At 37.2% G+C, this 16,268-nt stretch overlaps 2 protein-coding genes across 2 annotated transcripts in view; one reads left to right on the top strand and one right to left on the bottom strand.

The window, feature by feature from the left end:
- Positions 1 to 16,268, bottom strand: part of LOC136820835 (omega-amidase NIT2-like) — a 63,226-nt gene that overhangs the window by 32,165 nt on the left and 14,793 nt on the right. The window contains exons 2-7 of the mRNA XM_067077070.1: positions 5,085 to 5,203; positions 4,581 to 4,790; positions 3,520 to 3,613; positions 2,120 to 2,194; positions 1,114 to 1,192; positions 791 to 806 (exon numbers count right to left, since the gene is read on the bottom strand). Coding sequence (XP_066933171.1) covers positions 791 to 806; positions 1,114 to 1,192; positions 2,120 to 2,194; positions 3,520 to 3,613; positions 4,581 to 4,790; positions 5,085 to 5,203 — 593 coding nt within the window. The remainder of the gene's footprint in view (positions 1 to 790; positions 807 to 1,113; positions 1,193 to 2,119; positions 2,195 to 3,519; positions 3,614 to 4,580; positions 4,791 to 5,084; positions 5,204 to 16,268) is intronic.
- On the top strand, positions 9,128 to 12,612 carry LOC136820968 (uncharacterized). Its single transcript, XM_067077199.1, has 2 exons — positions 9,128 to 9,656; positions 11,999 to 12,612. Exons 1-2 carry the CDS (start codon positions 9,128 to 9,130, stop codon positions 12,610 to 12,612), a joined length of 1,143 nt encoding a protein of 380 aa, XP_066933300.1.

Raw genomic sequence — 16,268 nt, 5'->3', positions numbered from 1 at the left:
TTTTTAAATCCGAAATAGACTATGATTTTTTTCATCCTGAAATACTCCGGATTCAACAAGCGATATCTTAAGTTCCATAAAAGCTATTAAGATCGGACAAAAAGTATCGGACAGAGCTACTAATCTATTTTCTTATTTTTGAATAACGATAAGAAAGGGTTCAGCTGTCTCTGTTAGTGCCGATTTGAACCGGGTTGGTTGAAAATCGGCATTTTGGTACAGTCAAAAAAAAACATGTCCTTATCCAAAACTCGATGTATTGTACTCCAAACGGCTTTTGGATCCCTCGAAGATAGGGATTTTCTGAAAAAGTTATTTTTGATTTCTTTCAGTCTCTTTTTGTACTTTTTGAGGTTTTCTTTGTAGGTGGTTTTGTCTTGTGGGTTCAACTTAGCCTGTTGACGAGAAAGTTCAAGTTGAGCTCGACAGTTTTTGATAGCTGGGTCCCTCATCCATGGCGCGATGGGGCGGGTCAGCTTCACACGTTTCAGCGGAGCATGATTTTCGATGCATTCGAGGATTAGATAGTTGAGGATATCGATTTGGTCTTCTGGATTGTCGAAAGCATAAATGGTGTTAAAGGGTGCTTGTGCTACATCATTGACATATGAGTTCATATTGAGATTTTTGTCATCACGAAGAAACTTGTAGCGAGGTTGGAATCGTTCTCTAATGATAATGCTAATGTTTTTTTCAGAACATAAGAGCTTGGATGGCAAAAATATCAAGAACAACTTAACAATTAAGCACAACAGAGTACAAGTCAGTGGAATAGAAACAAAAATTTTACCTGGAAGTCGTTTGCCCTGAAACAAACATAAAAAAATTGAAATGTTATATAAGAACATAAGGTTTCGATGGCCAGAATATTAAGAACTTGTAAGTTAAGAAAATCTTAAGACTTTGAGGACCCTAAATTCCAATTTCTTAGGGAATATGGACTAAATTTCTCACAAAATGATGAAAATAAGAACATGTTAAGAACATTTTAGGCTTAAACCTTAAAATGTAAAGAACATCCGAAGGCTTTAAACATTTTGGATGTTCTGATAAAAAGAAGACGTGCACATTCTAAAGATATATATAAAGTCGATCCAACACAGCTAATGATACCTTGCACGTGTAAGTAATTCCCAGTGTTTTGGACCTGTCGTCATATTGAATGCACTTGGAAACAACAACAAGTTGCAACCTAAAAACGATGTTTATAATAACATAACCTAATACGGTAGGTCGTATTCGATTGCATTCAATTAATTTGGTCTTCAATACTTTCAATTAATAACACCACCTGGAGATTTCTTTTTTTTTTCAGAAATGAGCAGAAATTCTTGATATGCGTATGTCATTTTTCTAACGGAAACACCCGAAAAAATCCGGGCTTTGACCCCTCTCTGTTGCTAAAAATAGAAACACGGAGGTCAAAATCCGGCTTTTTTCGAGTGCTTCCGTTAAAAAATATGACGTCATCTTGACTTACGCATATCAAGAATGCGGGACTTGTGGAGATAAACACCTATGAATGTTGCCATTCAAAGTCTCTTTCTTTTAATTTGAGTAAACTCTGATTCATATCATCGAACACTCTTGGAAGATATTAAGACAACAGACTTTTCTTTAATAACATATCTTAGTCTAGTATGCTAGACAACTAAAAGTAGAAGAGAAGCAAGAAATAATGGAAGGGGCAAATATTAACGGCTGGTTAAAATTACTGGTGTTTTTATTCGCATAGAACTTTCCCTAATGTCTTGTTATATTCATGTAATAAGTTAAATGCCAAAATAAGATGTTCTGAACTTAATTGTAGAAGTGTGATTTGCAGTCACGATCAAAGTTAATTACGGCTTTTTAACTAATGGAGAATTTAACTAATGGAGAATGTGCATTTTTAGCATGTATCAGTATAAAATAATTATGGAATAACTTGAATCAAACGATAATGACATGATGAAAACTAGCCCAAGGCTTGAATTGACCCGGACCAAGGTAAGGTCATTTGTCAAGTGAACTACAGTGGGAATCGAACTCGGACCACTCAGACAGGATTCACGAGCGATGACCACCACACAATTACGCCTTGACAAAATTTATTAATTAGGCGATAATCTACTCAAACCTTGTTTCGCGTACACAGCAGACAACTCAGGAAAGCGAATATCATAGCAAATACCAAGTCCAATCTTCCATGGCCCTAGAAAAGGTGAAAAAGGGCTTCAACCAAACCACTTGTTAACAGTTTAACAATTTGTCTGAGGTGGAGATATTAGGGTAGATTAAGTGAAAATATGGAGGTTTTCCGAAGACTAAGGGCAGAATGAAAATTGCTAGGTTGCTTTGTTTAGGGATATTGTGTTCTTTATCATCAGATATACAGGATTTCGAATTATAGAAGTGAAAATCATGTTAACACAATAATATGTCCTAAGGAATCGTTGTATTGGGTAGTTTTCTTGAATGGAAAAATAGGTCAAAACAATATGACCTTAGTTGAGTATAATCTCAATGCCAATCTACACATTTATGAAGCTGTGTGCTAATCTTGCATCATAAACAATTCGATTTTTTCCATCTATTTAGACCATTCCATTCTATTCTTAGTCAACACTTTTTGATGTCAAAGCGTTCTAGGAGGCCCCCCCCCCCAGCGGTTTGCGTGAATGCGTGAATGGGCATTTTCGATTGCGTGAATGCGTGAAAATTGGAAAAAAAATGCGTGAATGCGTGAATTAAAAAAACTTGCGTGAACGTGAAAATTCACTTTTTGATTGCGTGAATGCGTGAATCTGGGCTATTTTGTGCATGAATACATGAATTTTCCCTTTTTTCCACCGATCAGTTTTCCCGATTTTCCAATGTTTCCCCGATTGTTCCCGAAAATTTTCCGATTTCCTGAAAAATCGGGTTATTGCGTGAAACTCGAGGAAAATTTGCGTGAATGCGTGAATTTCGAAAAAAAATTGCGTGATTGCGTAAATTAAGGGTCGGCTGGGGGGACTCTTCTAGTTCAATGATCTATATTATGTAATTTTAGAAAGTAAATTTTGATTTGTTTTGTTCAGTTGATTCGTTTTGAAAAGTGCAATACTTTTGCAAGCTTAGCATTAATCAGACCTCACCTTTCATGCTAACAATCTGGCTTTAAAATTAAAATTGATTTTATGAATATAAAGCAAAATGTGATATTAACAGAACTAAAAAGAACTTAAAAGAACTCGTCCAGCCAGATTTCACGATCACGAATTCGTTCCAAACTTTGCTGCTGATGGTCTTCGAGGAGCGCAAACAAAGTCATTCTACTATAGAACAATCCCTACATGGAATGCATTGCCACGATTTGTCGTCGAGTCGACCTCCATTCACTTGTTTAAACAAAACCTTAATGAAGCGTGGAAAAGACACAAACTTAGATATTTAACAAATTAGAATTGTAATCAAACCGGTTCGTAGAGGCCCACCTCGGGCCTGTGAACTTGTATACTGTATAATAATAATAATAACATAAAAAAGTATTCCTACCAATATTAAACGAATTTGTAGAGTTGCCCGGAGACAATATTTCAGATTCAGTGAATTTAATTCCTCCAGGTACGTCAATGTCAAATAAATGAACCTACAAAAGTGAAAAAAATCGAAATTATATTCTTTATTTGTTTGAGGTGGAGATATTAGGGTAGATAAAGTGAAAATATGGAGGTTTTCCGAAGACTAAGGCAGTTCTTCCAACCATACCAAATACAATTAAATTAATAGGAATTAAAATTTTAGAACTTAGATGTTATGTGTCTATCTTAAAATTGAAAATAGGCGATTAATTGTCGATTGTTTGTTTCATCTCAGTATAGAATTGACAATGGGCCATTTCAGAAAATGTTTTAAAGATAGGAAGGATATAGTGTCCGGGGGTGGAAACTTGCTCTGTTTTGGGGGTAATTTTGCTTTGTTTGAGGGTGATTTATAATGTCCAGGGGGGTCAACTGTTACTTGTTTGGGGGAATTAGACCTGCTGTCCAGGGTCTCAATTTCCAGGGGGGTACAAAAATATTATAACCTCCATCCCCACCATTTAAAATTTTCAGGAAAAGCCCAATGCTTGGTTCTACTGATCAGTCAAATTAATTATTAGAAAAATCAGAAGAATTCAAAATTTTATATAAGTTGCCATTTTTATAGAATTATTCGCATGCATAAACCTTCCGAATCGTCTTCATAAAATTTTTTAAAGATATCAGAAGACATCAACTATTGAACGTCACGGATTCTTTATACGCAATAACGTTTATCTCACTTTGCAATTTTTTTTGAATGTTTGGAACCTTAAACCTATATGTTTCCTACTTTTTGGACCATCCGGTAAATTTCGAGAGAACTAATAACATGTTTGGATCATCCCTTAAAAATGGGACGAGATGGAGTTTTTACAAGCTCTTATTTGATTTGGTTGGTCGTTAACCAGTAATAATTTCGTTACTTTTTCTAAATAACGTGTCATTTTTATTACTTTAAATGACCAATTATTAAAGTATCTTATAAAAACTCCATCTAATATGTTAAATATCTAAAACAGATTAAGTTCATACTTTTCTGTGTTTAGCAACAAGGGATCCATCAGGTCCATAAACAAGACAAGTGTTGTAATATTTATCACCATCTTTTTCGCTAATAGATCCACCAACTAAGTGGATTGAATGTTCCTTTGCCAGTCCCGATAGGAAGTTACTTGTTTCTCCTGGGATCTCTTCCGAGTTTGGAATAAAAAAACCCAAGCCATAAGAGCCATTGAAAATTTCCTAAAAAGAAAGTACATTTAAGTACAAGACCTCTAATAACTGAAGGACTTGATTGTTACAGAAATAAGTATTTAGTAAAAAAATTTGAAATTATTAGTTTTTCCTTAAACATGACTCTCCAACTCGATACAACTTTGATAATCGATTAATCGATAGGTAATTGAATCGAGCCTCCTCCTAATTATCGATTAACAAATCGATTAGTTTTCGATCGGCTATTGAATGCAAAAAGTTATTGATTGTATAAAGTGGGGGGAGTCTGACTTAAAAAGAAAGTTTAGTATTCATACTTACAGGTAAACAAACTAAATTTGATTTTTGTTTCACGGCTGTTTCGATCAATTCTTTAACTCTTGATAATGTCTGACTCTTTGTCTGAAACACTCTTGATTGAATTAAAGCCAATTTGAGAGCTGGAAAAAAAATTAAGTAATCGTCTAGGGTTGCCATCAATTCAAAGAAAAATTTCAGTTAATCGCTAAAATTTAATTTGTTTCATACTAAAACTGTTCAAAATTTTTATATCCGATACTAGTTAAGTCAAAAATAGTGTGCACTTTTTAAAAATCTCCAAATAAGGACAAAAAAGTTATATTTGTCCGTAATTACAGACAATTAGACTACTGTACTACTTCGAATGAACGCTCCTTATTTTAAACGCCCCATCGAATAAACGCTTCTAAAGGAAAAACTTTTAATAAACGCCTCCACCTTCAAATAAACGCCTACTCGAATAAACTCGTCCCCTCTAGGAGGGGCGTTTATTTGGAGCAAGTAGTTGTAAGTTAGAAGATACGAACGAAAACTTAAGTTAAATATGTGTTAATAATTGAATCCTATTATTATTCTATTCAAACTTAACTTTGACCTAATTTTATATCTCAAAACGAAAAGGCAAAACAAGACAATGGCTTAAGATCATTTAATAAACATCCCCTTCTTTTAAACGCCCCCCACTCGAATAACCGCACTTCCTAAATCCTAAAAAAATAATAAACATCCGGGGCATCCGGTATTTTCAATCGGGGTACACAAGTCACTCCCTAATAGCTACATGGGGTTCCATCCATACTTAGGTACATGTTTTGAGGTTTTTTCGAAAATGTTTTGATGGAGAAAAATCAGCTGAGTAGTCACAGTGTTTAATTTGCTCCAAAATCGAAAACGTTCGAATTCTTTTTTTCAATTTCACCTTATTTTCATGATTATCCTACTGTAAGTTATTAAGTTCTTATCCCTGTGAGTATTTGCTGAAATTTGGGTCAATTAGGGAGCAAGTGCGATCCTCTGACTACGCACCGTGTCATTTTCTATATTGAAACAACTTAAAGAAATTTAAGAATTTAAGTAAAGAAGGGAAGTAAAACTTCACGCGGTCATTGTCGGGGAGTGCCTTAGATACCCTTAGCATAAAAAGTTTTGATTTGTGATGTGAAACACTACCACAATCCCATTAGTTGCCCGCTCCTTTTATTTTCGCGGGCTTTTGTACTTTTAATCTAGGCGCTCCTCGGACTATTCGCTCACCCTTTGGCGTATCTTTTTTCAAGAAAATGAAATGAGAAGTTTTTCTTACCTTTAGTATGCGTTTTAGCAAGGTTTTGAGGGAGAGGTGTATTTAACATAACTAGAGGAGTCGTTTCTTTAAAAGAGAGCCAAGAGGCTCGGATATCCCGAATTATTTTTCTCGCGTTCAAAAACCGAATTACGAAAAAACCGAGTTATGACGTCATTTTGTACCTTCTATGACGTCATTCTCAATTTCGTAACTCGGTTTTTTCCGTAACTTTAAAATTTGGAGTGATTGGTGCTGGTATTTTAACTCGAGTATTTTTTCTTCTTTTACATTTTCGAGTAATTTACTTCCTGTAGATTCTCGAGTTCTTTTTTCGTTCCTTTAATGTTTCAAATTATTTCTTGCTTTAAAAATTTTTTTCTCGAAAATCCGCCTCGATCACGATTCGGGCATTGCTAATATGCATTTTTGTGCAAAAAATCGGAAAAAACTAACGATAAAATCTCAAGAAATGAAAAAAAACCGGTTTTACAGGGATGTTTCTGGGATTTGTTTTCGAAAATCGGGCTCTGTCACATTTTGGGTATTACTAATTTGCACCTTTGTGCTAAAAATCAGAAAAAAACTAATGAGCCTCGAGAAAAGGTTAAATTAAAGGACCTCCAAGGTAGTCCAAAAAACAAAATTACGTCGCTTCTGTGTTTACAATTTGTTGTTGAAATTATTTACGAGGATCAACCAATTTCATTGAGAGGAGTGGAGTAGGTGGTTGAGTTTCAAATAACACAGGCAGATCACAACAATTTCGCAAATTTTAACGTATTCCAATATCGAATAAGTTTTTTTCGATATGTTCCATTTATGGATTTCTCAATTTGGCAAATTTTAGTATAAAAGACGCAAAATCTGTAACCACATCTTCGAAGATGCTTAGTGTGAGTGAAATTTGATCGAGAAATATTTTTTCACATGACCAGAACTTAGAAACAAAGCTGAAGAAAACAAATAATCCAAGATCATCAGAAGCCAAAAACAGATGTGGCGAACTTTAGCGGAAAAGACGCCAAATATGTAACTGGGCTTTAGCTTCAATGGAACCAATTGTAAATGCTTAAAAGTCAACTAAAAATGTTAAAAATAGAATAAAATGGAAGATTTAGTTCAAAATAAAAAATCCGAAAATTATCTTTCACAAAATTAGGCAAATAAACCAATTCGGCGACATTTAGTACAAAAGACGCCAAAATTTGTAACTTGCCTATAGCTTCAATGGAAAGTAGTTTGAATGATCTTACATCGACCAAAATATTTGCAAATGGCTTCAACTCTTGAGAATAAACTTGAAAAAGAAAATCCTTATAAATTCCAATATTATCAGAAGCCAAAAACAGATGTGGCAACTTTTAGCAAAAAAGATGCCAAATCTGTAACAGGCCACTATATATAGCTTCAATAGCACCAACTGTGAATTCTTAAAAGTAAAATAAAATTGTTCAAAAGAGACTAAAATGGAAGATTTACTTCAAAATAAATAATCCCAAAATGATCTTTCACCAAATTAGAAAAAAAACGAACTCAGCGACATTTAGCACAAAAAAGGCCAAATTTGTAACTTGACTATAGCTTCAATGGAACGTAGTTTAAATGATCTTAAATCGACTAAAATAGTTGCAAATGGCCTAAACTTAAGATTAAAGTTGCATAAAACCAATCCTTATGAATTCCGAGATCATTAGAAGGCGAAAATAGATGTGGCGATTTTTAGCAAAAAAGACGCCAAATCTGTAACTGGGCTTTAGCTTGAATGGAACCAATCGTGAATGCTTAAAAGTCATCTAAAACTGTTAAAAATAGACTAAAATGAAAGATTTAGTTCAAAATAAAGAATTCCAAAATTATCTTTCACAAAATTAGGCAAAAAACGAATTCGGCTACATTTAGCACAAAAGATGCCAAGTCTGTAACTTGCCTATAGCTTCAATAGAACATAATTTGGAAGATCTTCAATTACCAAAATATTTGTAAATGGCATAAACTTGAAAATAAACTTGAAGAAAACCAATCCTTATAAATTCCGAAATCATTAGCCGCCGAAAACAGAGGTGGCAACTTTTAGCAAAAAAGATGGCAAATCATTAACTGGCCTATAGCTTCAAGAGAATCAACAGTGAATGCTTGAAAGTCAACTAAAATTGTTAAAAAGAGAATAAAATGGAAGATTTAGTTCAAAATAAAAAATCCGAAAATCATCTTTTACAAAATTAGACAAAAAACAAATTCGGCGACATTTAGCACAAAAGATGCCAAATTTGTAACTTGCCTATAGCTTCAATGGATAGTAGTTTGAATGATCTTACATCGACCAAAATAGTTGCAAATGGCCTGAACTTAAGATTAAACTTGAAGAAAACCAATCCTTTTGTATTTCAAGATCATCAGAAGCCGAAAATAGATGTGGCGACTTTTAGCAAAAAAGACGCCAAATCTGTAACTGGGCTTTAGGTTGAATGGAACCAATCGTGAATGCTTAAAATTCAACTAAAATTGTTCAAAATAGACTAAAATGGAAGATTTACTTCAAAATAAATAATCCCAAAATCGCAGTTTCGGGCCAAGGCGTGAAATTATGGTTAGTGGCGGTAGACAAGAGACCGCCTGCGACCCTCCCTAGTCCTCTCGTTCCGGTGTTTATTCGACCCAGACCTCGCGTGGTTTCTTCTTCTTCGACCCTGCTCTTCGGTCGTGAGTTTTCTTCTTAGTTATTAAAAATTTACTATTTACAAGAAATTATTAGTTTAACGAAGACATATATTCTACAACAATGCCTACAAAGAAGTCCAACGCAAACGAACACACCGACCGTGACCACTCCATAGCCGACTGGGGGAAATCATCCATCACTGGTTTAAGAAACAAGCTCAAAGAGCTGCATCTCTCACATGTTGGTAAGAAAATCGAACTACAAACACGATTATTTGAACATTTCAACCCTCCTACCGACACTACCAACATCCAGCTATCAGACGTTTTAGAGGAATTCCGATCAATGAGAACCGAATTAGATACACTTAAGAACAACATTCATAATAATAACAACATTAATAAAACTACTCAAAACAACCTAATCACCTCCGTCGAAAGTCCGACACACGTCAATTTCGAGACTGGACAAAGTCGAGACCCAATTACACCGAATCAAAACAACCCAACACTTACTCAGCAAAAAAACAGAAACAAGAATTCTGCCATTCTCATAACAAATGACGAACAAGATGAGCCCTATATCGAAGAACAGCAAAATGTTTTTGGTTTTGACCTTCAACAAAGCTTATCACAACAACCAACACAAGGTACATTTAATTATAGTAATCCCTACAGCCCACCAGGTCTTAAAACTACCACCCTAAACAAGATAAAGAAACATGAGTACGTTGATTTCGACGACATATTGCCCCCTCCACCCTCAACCAATTGCAGCACGAACTACTGGGTTTCCAACTCGACGATAACAACAATCTCTATCTCAAGCCGAACCAAACAAAATCAAAAATCCGTGACTATCCTTCCTGGATCTGTGCCTGGAACACGTACTGCCAAGCCTACCTACACTACCACCCTGATATGCATTTCAAACTCTTCAGCTATTTTAAGAACATTGCCACCATAGCCAGGAAACACAAGTTTGAAAGTGTTTATCTGTACGACAAAGCACTTCGTCATACCCTAGCAGCTCAACATTCGCTCCCCACCGACTTGCGCACAGCTTCATGGTGCAAAACTAATGACGAACTATTCAATATTTACTTACGCGAAACCTTATTACCATCATGCTATCACTGCCACTCATTCGGGCACTACGTATCCTCCTGCCCATACAAAACAAACTCTAGATCATCTGTCAAACACAATCCCTACAGCTACGTAGCAGAAAAACAGTTTCGGAATGACTCCCATCATCCACAACAAACCGCTTTCTCTAGGAATGGAACCAACAACACACGTCAACCAACTAATGCCACAAATGATATCTGCGGACGATACAATCAAGTCGGTTTTTGCAATAAACCCCCTTGCCAATACCGCCATATCTGCAACAAATGCTACACAGCAGGTCACCCCGGCAACAAATGTTTCTCAGCAGCATCCTCAACCCGTACATCATTCAGACCTACGTCCGGCTAATCCCTTACCAAATGGCATCATAACTCCTGTAAGTATAGATAATCTTTCACTAGCCTTAGTAGGTCATCCGGACCAGGAACTTTGTAATTATTTAATCAATGGACTGACTAACGGCTTTAACATCGGTTACCATGGCCCTCATTCACCATCCCTACAAAAAAACCTACGGTCAGCCTTAGAGCACAAAGAGGCAGTCACTACAGCTATCTGCAAAGAACTACAACGAAAACACACTTCCGGGCCATTCCGGGAACCACCAATACAAAATCTACATTGCTCGCCGCTGGGCTCGCGAGAAAAAAAAGATGGAACAAGACGACTAATTATGGACCTTTCCCAACCACTTGGCGAGTCAATTAATGAAGGCATCCCCAAGGAGGACTTCCTAGTCAAATATGCTAGCTTTGACCAGGCTACAGAACTTGTATATAAAATGGGAAAGGACTGTTTGATGACAAAAATTGACATCCAGCACGCATTCCGCCTCCTTCCCGTCCATCCATCCCAATGGGTATTACTTGGCATTCACTGGCAGGACATGTACTTTGTCGACACTCGCTTACCTTTTGGGTTACGTTCATCACCAGCAATATTTACATCATTTGCAGACACAGTACATTGGATCCTTCAGAATAAATACGATCTTACTGAATCGACACATTACTCTGACGATTTCCTATTTGTTCATCAACCCACAATATCAATAGCCAACAATGAGATTGGAACTGCGCTATCAGCTTTTCATCACCTCGGAATCCCAACTGCGGATGATAAGACTGAAGGCCCTTCTCGTCAGATAACCTACTTGGGGATTGAAATAGATTCAGCAGAGCAAATTATTCGCATACCTGAGGATAAGTATATCGAACTGATAGATTCACTGCCATTCTGGACATCACGTCGAAAATGTACTAAAAAAGAACTGTTATCTCTAATTGGGAAACTCTCATTTGTTTGCAAGGTTGTTAGACCTGGTCGCATTTTTCTACGCCGACTCATAGACACGTCAACATCAGTCACAAAATTGCATCATCATATTACTTTAAACAGCGAGGCACGTGCAGACATCAAATGGTGGATTGATTTCCTCCCGTCCTGGAACAAATCATCCATTATTCCTGACCCATTCACCATACTCTCCAGTGACATCAGACTCAACACGGATGCTTCAAACATTGGTCTCGGGGCGATCTATGGAAACTCCTGGATCCAAGCAGCTTGGCCCACGCAGTTTACCAACGTACAATATGACATTGATTTTAAAGAACTCTTTACAATTGTCATCGCAACTAAGACCTGGGGGCATAACTGGGCCGGGAAACGTATTGTGTTCTTAACAGACAATCTCCCAATCACTCAGATCTGGCAGGCTGGCTCTACGAAATCACCCCTACTCATGACCCTCATTCGAACATTATACTTAACTGCGGCTAGACTTCAATGTTTCATCTCTTTTAAACATGTATATGGCCTTGATAACCCTATAGCTGATGCTATTTCTCGTTTCCAGGACGTAAGATTCCGGCAGCTAGCACCATCAGCAGACGCACATCCAACACCGCTACCATCCAACGCTTGGGAAGTCTAACCATCGAGAGACTAACCACAAAAATGCATCATCTCATGGCTAACACCCTGGCCCCAAGCACCAACGAACAATACAAACGATGCACTACCAACTACTCCAACTTCTGCCAACATTTCCACCTACAAACATTCCCATTAACCGAGGAAGTACTAATGCTTTACACCACTTTTCTCTCTGAATATTCGTCATACAACAACATCAAAATGCACTTATCAGCACTAAAGTTCCACGATATTCGATATTGTTATCACACACAACTGCCACCGCTTCCACGACTATACCTCCTCATACGCAGCATAAAACGCACCCAGGGCCCGCAATACAAAAAACCCAAACGGCAACCCATCACAGTTGAACTACTTACTCAGATTTACAAATACCTGCTAAATTCAGAATATTGCACCTTTGACCGACAAATGCTATGGACCGCCTGTACAACAGCATTCTTTGCTTCCTACGCTCATCAGAATACCTCTCACCATCCTCGCATAAGTTTGAACCAACCACTACATTATTATACAATGACATCACCGTAATGACATCCATGGCCCTGGTCAACATAAAAGCATCAAAAACAGACCCCTTCCGCCAAGGCTGCGTCATACGCCTGTGTCCCACCAGTCACCCAATATGTCCTGTTCGTAACCTAAAGGACCTCTGCCGGATGCATCCGAAAAATCCGGACCTCTCTTCGCATTTTCAAACGGTTCGTTTCTAACTAGGCGCAGATTCAACCAGTTCCTTCACACTATTCTTCATAATACCAAAACACATCCGATCTCAACCCACTCCTTCAGAATAGGAGCCGCCACAACAGCAGCAGCAGCAGGACTACCAAGCTGGCTAATTAAGCAACTTAGTAGATGGAACAGCACTTGTTTTGAGACTTACATTCGTATCCCAGATAAAACCATCAGGCAAACAGGACAATTATTGTGTCGAACTAAAACCCTTGGGTATGGACTGTGGAATCCAGATGCACCTCAGCAACAATAGCCTTTCTAGTATTTATTATATTATTTGCATCTACCTCGTCGGATTCAAGCGTACAATTATGCCCTATTTACATCTCTACTGTGCTCTACTGCGTCGGCACTTCTAGCACTTACTAGTCACTTACTACTCGACGTCCTTTTTCATTCGGGCCTACTCCTCGTGCATCATTTAGCATACGACTATATCTAGGTACTCACATTCTGCGGTAGCCTGTTTTTTTTTTGTTTTTTTTTCATATAGTATATTTCAATGGTATACTTATGTTCTTATTTTAGCATATAGTTATCATATCAGAATCGCTCTTTATACTCAAGTATTTTCTATATACATCCGTAATATTAGTATTTACTCAACTTATTAATTAGTTTGTTTTCTTTCGGCATCCCACACACTAGTTCGTCTAGTACTGTTCTTCCCTCCCTGTAGGTGTGGCATTGGGGTCGCTCTTTGGCCGTTCCTTTATTTGGCGGTTGGTCACATGATTGTGACGCCTAGATTCTCTTCCTAGGGCCTATGTTAGCCTTTGTACTTACGGGGCCTCTGTATTACACATGCCGACCGAGTACCGTATCTGATAGCCTTTGTACTTACGGGGCCTCTGTATCCTGCATGCCGACCGAGTACCCACATGTTTAGTCGCCTGTTAGCCTTGGTACTTACGGGGCCTCTGTCATATGCCGACCGTGTACCTTACTTTCCTATAGGAGTGACCCCAATATATCCGCCACACTTGTATATAGCAATAAGCCTACATTGACATGAAATATATAATCTCAGGGTCAACGGACTCATTCTCGTCTCCATTTCTTGTCTCCCGCCCACTAATCGCAGTTTCGGGCCAAGGCGTGAAATTATGGTTAGTGGCGGTAGACAAGAGACCGCCTGCGACTCTCCCTAGTCCTCTCGTTCCGGTGTTTATTCGACCCAGACCTCGCGTGGTTTCTTCTTCTTCGACCCTGCTCTTCGGTCGTGAGTTTTCTTCCCCACCTTCCCACCCTTTCACAATTTTCTCGGGTCCCTCCTATGTCGCGGTTGGTCACATGATTGTGACGCCTAGATTCTCTTCCTAGGGCCTATGTTAGCCTTTGTACTTACGGGGCCTCTGTATTACACATGCCGACCGAGTACCGTATCTGATAGCCTTTGTACTTACGGGGCCTCTGTATCCTGCATGCCGACCGAGTACCCACATGTTTAGTCGCCTGTTAGCCTTGGTACTTACGGGGCCTCTGTCATATGCCGACCGTGTACCTTACTTTCCTATAGGAGTGACCCCAATATATCCGCCACACTTGTATATAGCAATAAGCCTACATTGACATGAAATATATAATCTCAGGGTCAACGGACTCATTCTCGTCTCCATTTCTTGTCTCCCGCCCACTAATTATCTTTCACAAAATTAGGCAAAAAACAAATTCGGCTACATTTAGCACAAAAGACGCCAAATTTGTAACTGGGCTATAGCTTCAATGAAACGTAGTTTAAATGATCTTAAATCGACTAAAATAGTTGCAAATGGCCTAAACTTAAGATTAAAGTTGCATAAAACCAATCCTTATGAATTCCGAGATCATTAGAAGGCGAAAATAGATGTGGCGATTTTTAGCAAAAAAGACGCCAAATCTGTAACTGGGCTTTAGCTTGAATGGAACCAATCGTGAATGCTTAAAAGTCATCTAAAACTGTTAAAAATAGACTAAAATGAAAGATTTAGTTCAAAATAAAGAATTCCAAAATTATCTTTCACAAAATTAGGCAAAAAACGAATTCGGCTACATTTAGCACAAAAGATGCCAAGTCTGTAACTTGCCTATAGTTTCAATAGAACATAATTTGGAAGATCTTCAATTACCAAAATATTTGTAAATGGCATAAATTATCTTTCACAAAATTAGGCAAAAAACAAATTCGGCTACATTTAGCACAAAAGACGCCAAATTTGTAACTGGGCTATAGCTTCAATGAAACGTAGTTTAAATGATCTTAAATCGACTAAAATAGTTGCAAATGGCCTAAACTTAAGATTAAAGTTGCATAAAACCAATCCTTATGAATTCCGAGATCATTCGAAGGCGAAAATAGATGTGGCGATTTTTAGCAAAAAAGACGCGAAATCTGTAACTGGGCTTTAGCTTGAATGGAACCAATCGTGAATGCTTAAAAGTCATCTAAAACTGTTAAAAATAGACTAAAATGGAAGATTTACTTCAAAATAAATAATCCCAAAATGATCTTTCACCAAATTAGAACAAAAACGAATTCAGCGACATTTAGCACAAAAGACGCCAAATTTGTAACTTGCCTATAGCTTCAATGGAACGTAGTTAGAATGATTTTAAATCGACCAAAATAGTCGCAAATGGCCTGAACATAAGATTAAACTTGAAGAAAACCAATCCTCATGTATTCCAAGATCATCAGAAGCCGAAAATAGATGTGGCGACTTTTAGCAAAAAAGACGCCAAATCTGTAACTGGGCTTTAGCTTGAATGGAACCAATTGTGAATGCTTAAAAGTCATCTAAAACTGTCAAAAATTGATTTAAATGATAGATTAAGTTCAAAATTAACGATCCCAAAATTATCTTTCACAAAATTAAGGAAAAAACGAATTCGACTACATTTAGCACAAAAGACGCCAAGTCTGTAACTTGCCTATAGCTTCAATAGAACATAATATGGAAGATCTAACATTACCAAAATATTTCTAAATGGCATAAACTTGAGAATAAATTTGAAGAAAACCAATCCTTATATATTCCAAAATCATTAGACGCCGAAAACAGAGGTGGCAACTTTTAGCAAAAAAGATGGCAAATCTGTAACTGGCCTATCGCTTCAAGAGAACCAACTGTGAATGCTTGAAAGTCAACTAAAATTGTTAAAAAGAGTACAAAATGGAAGAATTATTTCAAAATAAATAATCCCAAAATGATCTTTCACCAAATTAGACCAAATCGAATTCAGCGACATTTAGCACAAAAGACGCCAAGTTTGTTACTTGGCTATAGCTTCGATGGAACTTAGTTTAAATGATCTTACATCGACCAAAATAGTTGCAAATGGCTTCAACTTGAGAATAAACTTGAAAAAGAAAATACTTATAAATTCCAAAATTATCAGAAGCCAAAAACAGATGTGGCAACTTTTAGCAAAAAATATGCCAAATCTGTAACAAGCCTATAGATAGCTTC

The sequence above is a fragment of the Clytia hemisphaerica genome, unplaced genomic scaffold (genome assembly GCF_902728285.1).
Source record: "Clytia hemisphaerica strain Z4C2 unplaced genomic scaffold, Clytia hemisphaerica genome assembly, whole genome shotgun sequence".
Lineage (NCBI taxonomy): Eukaryota > Metazoa > Cnidaria > Hydrozoa > Leptothecata > Clytiidae > Clytia > Clytia hemisphaerica.
Note: the sequence above shows the minus strand (reverse complement) of the source record. Positions and strands in the feature narration are given on the sequence as shown.

Bases quoted from the DNA above. Each gene is read 5' to 3' on its own strand.
- LOC136820968 (XM_067077199.1), top strand. From the start codon at position 9,128: ATGCCTACAAAGAAGTCCAACGCAAACGAACACACCGACCGTGACCAC. The intron at 9,657-11,998 runs GTACATTTAATT...TCTCGTTTCCAG, and splicing joins ATCACAACAACCAACACAAG to GACGTAAGATTCCGGCAGCT.